The 6865-nt window shown below is 39.7% G+C and overlaps 1 protein-coding gene across 1 annotated transcript; it reads right to left on the reverse strand.

Annotated features, from left to right (window-relative positions):
* Positions 1-1550: 1550 nt before the first annotated feature.
* Positions 1551-6213, reverse strand: nudt19 (nudix (nucleoside diphosphate linked moiety X)-type motif 19). Its single transcript, XM_055036741.1, has 3 exons — positions 5378-6213; positions 3503-3710; positions 1551-2327 (listed from the first exon to the last, which is right to left on the reverse strand). Exons 1-3 carry the CDS (start codon positions 6134-6136, stop codon positions 2113-2115), a joined length of 1182 nt encoding a protein of 393 aa, XP_054892716.1. The 5' UTR covers positions 6137-6213; the 3' UTR covers positions 1551-2112.
* Between the last annotated feature and the right edge of the window lie 652 nt (positions 6214-6865).

A 6865-nucleotide genomic window follows, 5' to 3' on the forward strand; every position in this document is an offset into this window, starting at 1 on the left:
TGCAAACAGCACAGAAGGTCGAGCGGCGTTATTTCAACTCCCCCCCTTTTCTTCACTGCTGCTCAACACACACACACACACACACACACACACACACACACACACACACACACACACACACACACACACACACACACACACACACACACACACACACACACACACACACACACAGCACTCTGCAGCAGAAGGAGAAGATGCGAGAAGAGGAGAGGGCAGCATCAGCAAGATGACAGGATCTCAAGATCTTGTGTCTCACTGTAACAAAATATGCCAAAAAAGCTGAAGAGGCAGGATGGAGTATGGATCAGGTTTGTGGTTCAAAGTGTTTCAGTCAAGTCGGTCACTTCATAGTCTTCATTTAGGTATCCAGGCAACACTGCGACACCTAATTGTTTAATTTAAAATAATAATAAAAAAAAGAATCAGTGACGTGACACATCTCTATTTAGTTAACCAAAAAGGTTTTGAACCATCTCTGATGTTTGCTCAACTTTCTTCATATCTTTCAAATGATCTAGACAAACATTTCTTCTTAGAGTATGTCAAAAGCTTTTCTTTGTACTTTGATTGCTTTTTTAACTCTGCTTCAGCCTAGCAACCCCTTTTCATAGTTTGTCTGTCTGTTATCCTCTGTCACACTTAATCAACATTTAGATTTAGATTTCTTATCTCCAAACACACATTGCCCTCCGATCCACTTCAGCTGCCTTGCTCCATTTTATCATTTAGACAAAATCACTTGTCTCAGCCAACATAAAGTAAAACAAAAAGGCTAAATCGTTTCTCAAAACAACACGCCTCATGGTTTTGTTTATTTGAAAGCCATCTGGAGCATGTGGCCCTCTGAAACAAGTCAAAGCAACAGATCTGGAGAGCTAAACAACCTGATAACAAACCTCTGGGCATCCAGAGCTTTAGTTGGCAGCCCAAAGAATGGAGATCTTTTTGTTTTTTGTTCTTGTGACAAGACACACTCTGCCTTCTGTTTAGCAGCATACTAAAGCAGTCATACAGAGTGATATAACTGTAGTGAAGAAGCACGTTTAATACTCGGCACACTATATTTTATAACTTTTTTTGGTGACTCAGCATGTGCCGTGCTTGATTTATTGCTATTTTTTCCCATATATGTCACAATAATATGTCACAATAAAAGTTCCAAAATATACTTGGAAAAAAAGTAAAAATGAAGAGTCCATAGGGAGAATTAAAGAACAGTTTTTCCTTGTATCAGTTCCACTTTTATATCGCAGTTAAATCTTATGATGTAATATTTAAAAACATAATTAATATTTGCATATGTATTCACGTAAGCTTAGATGACTGTATGTCCTGCACACATTATGTCAATGGAGAAGATACGGAGACAGTTAAAAGCACAAACAGACTGAACTGCTACATCACCAAATAATTATTCAAATTTAAAGGCACCAGACTGTTTCAAAATAAATTACATTTCCCTCTATTAATTGTTTTAGTCATGGTAAAATAATAAAATTGGGATGCACACTTAAAGTGAAAGAACATTTGTTTTAATATTACTGATTTAATTCACCTCAGAGTATTTGATACAAGAGAACGCCAAGAGAGACATTTATTTTTCTTTATTTTGAAGTCAAGACAGAAAACAAATCTTCGTGACAATGACTTCAATGAAAACATACAAAAGCATGAATTTTGCTCTAAAAACTGAAACGTACCTTAACAGATAAAACAGACTACTTTTTGTTTCTGTTTATATGAAAGCAATGTGGAGCATGCGATCCTCTGAAACAAGACAAAACAAGAACTGCTTTAGTCAGAGTAACTGTGCTGCTATACAGTACATGATAATTGTACTTATTCACATTTTTTGTTTAAAATTAAACCCACATCCTGTATGAACTTAGGTAATAAGTAGCCTTTTAATACAAAATAAAAATAAATACAAGTTATGCAAATTACAGTGAGTTTTTTTTTTCCTTTTCAATATGAGAGAATAACACAGACACCAACAGAACTTGATGTAGTTGTTAGAGATCAGAATTCAGCAGCAGACATACTGCCAGTAAATTAAGTCTTTTTGTATCTGTGTACAAAAAAATAACTAAATAGATGTTTCAGTGCAGGTCAAAGTTGACTTTTTGGATTATGTGACAAGGCTGGCATCGTAACAGGGAGCAGGTGGTTATATTTGGGTCTGACTGTGATCTGTAGGGTTGTAGTGTAAGGGTCTGACATCACCATACGGTGCAAATCAGAATCATCTGTTGGATCCTCCAATTGAGAGTCTTTGTGGTCATCCTCGGTCAGCTTCGAAGGGTCTGCCGGATAAAGCTTGTCCCCTAGAAAGAATGTGGAATAAATGTGAAAAGTTAATATTTTGCTAGAATTAATTTACAGGCAGCATAAATGTAATTATTGTTGACTAGGTGATTGGTGAAATGAATTGCATCAAACAAGAATTTCCTGCATGCAATTTTCAGGAAGGATTTATGCCAAGTCAGTCAAGTAATAAATTTCACATCTGCAATTCCCATTCAATTGATCAAGACCTAAGAATGCAATTCAAATCTGAATAAAAATTTATTTGCAAAAAAAAGTTACATTTTTATAATTCATTTCAGGCAGTTATACTCATATTGTATATAGATTCATTATACATAGACCTTGACTTTCCAATATTTAATGTTTGTGAGAAATTCTGACGTGAGAAACGTTTTGATTACCTGTAAGCTATAATCATCAAAATTAGAGGAAATAAATGTTCCACTGTCTGTAATACATCTATATACTAGTTTCACATAAAACAGTAAAGCTTTTCCATGACATTCACATTTTTCAAGAAGTACCTGTGCACTAATCTAACTTGAAGGTTGTAGGACTTCTACATACTTTTGCAGACTCTCCAAAGCTAAAAGTTATGATTTAAAGAGAAACATAAGAGACAATAGATCAGTTTGTGCTAAACTACTTTCCAAAAATATACCAGCTCACAGATGGGCAGCAAGTTCCCTCTGGCCAATAAAATCTATTTTCAGAACTCATCACTCCAAATGCATCAGCGTTAATTTGACACACTGAGTTTTTCTTTAGAAATGAAGAGCACAGACAGTCCAACGGCTGTTGGGGAAGCGATTTGACGCTCGACTCAAAGGTACTTAACTAATGTAGGGCTTGTTCGGCGTTAAGAGGCTGAGATGCCGGAAGTACTGGAGAGAAAGCTGAAAGTTAAAAAATTTACCACTTGCACAAAAAGGTGTGAAAATACAACTAAGGAAAAAGCATTAGCCTAGTGTCTTCTAAATATTATAATTTAGGGGTTTAAATCAACAGGTGATCCTGTGGTGTCTCCAATCATCACCTGTATACATGCATGGTTTCTAAAAGGGATGACGCAATAGTCATAACGCTGCATTCAAAGGCTCAACAAACCAAACTGTGAGATCATGGTGGTTGTTTATCCTGTAAGTATCAGTCAAGACAGATCATTAGAAGAGACATGGCCGATAATAAGCACCTGGGAGGAGAGAAATGTGTTGCTGATCTTGAAGGACGAGAACAGGCATCCACTGATCGCAGCCTTCTGTCGCCCGTTGGTGGGCGAAGCTGTGCAGGTCATTCAGCAGCGGGAAACGGCACATCCGGCTCAGCTCGTAGAACTGCGGCGGAGCGATCCAAAGTCGCCGTGCCTGGTAGCTCTGCAGGATCTCTGAGGGTGTGGACCACTGAAACACACAACAGGTCGAGTTGATTCTTCTTTTTGCAGTTTGAGACAACAAAATGAACCATGTCGTCAGATGTGAAAGGGGTGAAATTAAAATACTGATGTTTAGTTGTTTTATTAAAGCCATTTATTTTTTACATTTGGTTACTGTGAGAACAAGACTCATAGTTTGGTGTTTTACATATATGTGAGGTGTTTAAAAAAAAAAAAAAGCTGCAAGACGCTTCTGGAATCAATATGTTCTATTGAAGTTTGTCAGCTGTTGATTCAGGCTGCTATAACATGGAGCTAAACATGATAGCCATGTTTAGCTCCATGCTATAACAAGGAGCTAAACATGCTACATACATTTCTGAACGTATGCAGGTTTCTGCATACATTCAGAAACCTGAATGTAAATGTTTGCTGCACAAATGTTTGCTGCACAACAAAGCTGTCCTGTTCAATCATTTTAATCATTCAAATCCTGTCTTTCGTGCTGAATTTTAAAATGTTGGCAGCCTTTTGGAAATCTCAGTCAAGGTCACGGACAATTTGTTCTACAGGGAAAACACAATAATTCTAACCAAACATGTAAATATAGAACAGTGACAAACTTAAAAATATATATATAATAATAAAAATATCTGTAACCATCTGATATTTGTTCTAAATTAGCTGTAAAATTCTGTTAAACTACAGAGCGGTGTAATGCTGACTGCTCTCTCTTTTCCAGTGTGACGCCACCCCCGGTTCTAATATTAATAATAATAGGTTCTGGTAATTTCTTCTGTATAATTATCTACCTTAATCCTGGTGGTGATGGTAGAATATCATCTTCTATTGTGGTAAGACAGATGCAGCATACTGGCTTGTTTTGGTGCGTAGTGAGCTGTCTTTTTAAAATGGTTAGCAGCTCAAACATTAGTGGTTCAGCTTTATTTCCTCTCCTCGTGAAGTCCACGCATCGATATTCTTTAAAATTTTGGAAATGTCCAATAATGTCCATCAGATGAACATTTTTATTGAAAGTCCTGCTGGTGTGGTCTTGTTACTTGTTAATTTTAGCCCAGCCAAAATTTGAAAAAATGTAATTATACAATTAGGGAGCACGTATGAAAAAACCTTTTTATGAAATGATTCAAGACAGTATTGACATGGTCTTCGCTGAACAAAAAAAGGATTTTATTACAACCAAGGCCACATCAAAAGTTACTGAATCTAATGTCAAACCTTGAAGAATTGTTTTTTTAACATAGGCTCTTTTACAAACCTGTACTCAACCCACTAGTTTCCCCAGAACATGGCTCTTGAGGTGCTGGGTTTCTGCAGGTTTGCACTTTTTTTTCTGATCTCCATCTCAGTAGTTGATGAGAAAAAACAAAAACCTGGTCAAGTCTTCAAGCCATTCCCTTCAATATTTGAAAGATGAACAATATGACAATATCCGTTTCAGACTGGTAATTTCATAACATATTTTCAGTGACGTATAGTGAGACAACTGTGAAGTTTTTTTTCTCCTTAATATACAAGACTTTTTCCCCCCCCAATTTTAGTTATTTAAACAGAAATCAGAATCAGGGGGGCTATAGAATAAATTTTGGTATTCGGAAATGTGTCATAAAATCGCTGATCGGTGCAAGAAGGACACGTTTTCAAAACCCAACTCGCTTTTACTTCAAAATTCACCTGAACGCGCTCAATTTCCTTCTCGTCTTGCAGCGCGCTGGGCATCTCCTGCAAGCAGCACATGAAGAAAGCCGTGTCAAACCTCGTCCTCCCGTATTTGGCGGTGGGGGTCAGCCAGTTCGCCCACTCGTGTAAAGCCCAGATGTTGGGCAGAACCTGCAACTCCTGGCACATCCTCAAGAAGTTGGAGGGGTTGCTGTTCACCAGTGCCCTCCACTTTGAGAGTTCGTCACAGCGCGGTGTATGCGCCGTGTGGTGCTGACTGAAGCGCGAGTCCTGCAAGCGCTTCAAAACGCGTTTCTCTTCCTCTTTGGGCACAACCAGCAGCACGCCCGACTCCTCAAACGTCTCTCTAACGGCACAGATTCTCAGGGCGACTTCCCCCGGGATGGGAGAGCCGAGCTTGACTCGGTCTGTCGCAAAGATCGGGGGTCTGTCCTCCACGGGCTGCTTGACGCTCCTCAAACCGAAACCGGGGGAACCGAGAAAAGATTTAAACACGTCCAACCAGTCGCTTGAAAAGTCCGAGGAGTCCACCATGCCGCCGGGGAAAACGTACGCGTTGGGCATGAACGTGCTTTTCGCGCTCCGTTTGAGCAACAGGACGTCGTAATCGAAGTGGGAGCTGTGCGGCAGCTGCGTCGCCGCGCCGTTGCCCTCCAACGGAGGTCTTGACGGCAAACTGTCCGCGCCGAGCCTGCGTCCTGCGGCCAGGATGACGGTGGACGCCTCCTTCCACTGCTTCAGAGCGGCGTTCATCTTCAATGAAAAGACTTTCAACTTGTCAAAGTTTCAAACGCTGGTCAACAACAATCGGTCAGAACCTTTACTGTACATGTGACGGAAATGACGTATTTAAAGGGTTATGTTGTGCGTACTATCGCCGCCTACAGACTGGAGGCCTCATAGACCTGCAGGAATATTTCTATAAAACGGGGCGCTCACATGACATTTTTTTATTTATTTACATATATTTATATATTTATTTATATATTTTATATGTACTGTCTTGTGTACATGCAGTTGGTAAAGCTGTTGCCTTGCAGCAAGAAGGTCCGGGGTTCGGTTCCCGGGGTCTTTCTGCACAAGTTTGCATGTTCTCCCTGTGCATGCGTGGGTTCTTTCCAGGTACTCTGGCTTACTCCCACAGTCCAAAAACATGACTCCTAGGTAAATTGGTCTCTCTAAATTCTCCCTTGTGTGTGTGTGTGTGTGTGTGTGTGTGTGTGTATGGTTGTTTGTCTTGTCTGTTTCTGTGTTGCCCTGTGACCCCACCTCTCACCCAGAACGTAGCTAGGCACCAGCACCTCCCGACCCCACTAGGATAAGGGTGACCAGTGACTGTCTTTAGATGTTTTCTTTTCATTAGCAAGTAACCCATAGATAAAAGTCTGAATACAATAAAGTATCTTGGGATGGGGTGAAATGATAAACTTGCATTGGGTAGATGTGCAATGAAGACATCTGCAACCATGTAATGCTACCATG

The sequence above is a fragment of the Poeciliopsis prolifica genome, unplaced genomic scaffold (assembly GCF_027474105.1).
Source record: "Poeciliopsis prolifica strain line A6 unplaced genomic scaffold, Auburn_PproV2 SCAFFOLD011, whole genome shotgun sequence".
NCBI lineage: Eukaryota > Metazoa > Chordata > Actinopteri > Cyprinodontiformes > Poeciliidae > Poeciliopsis > Poeciliopsis prolifica.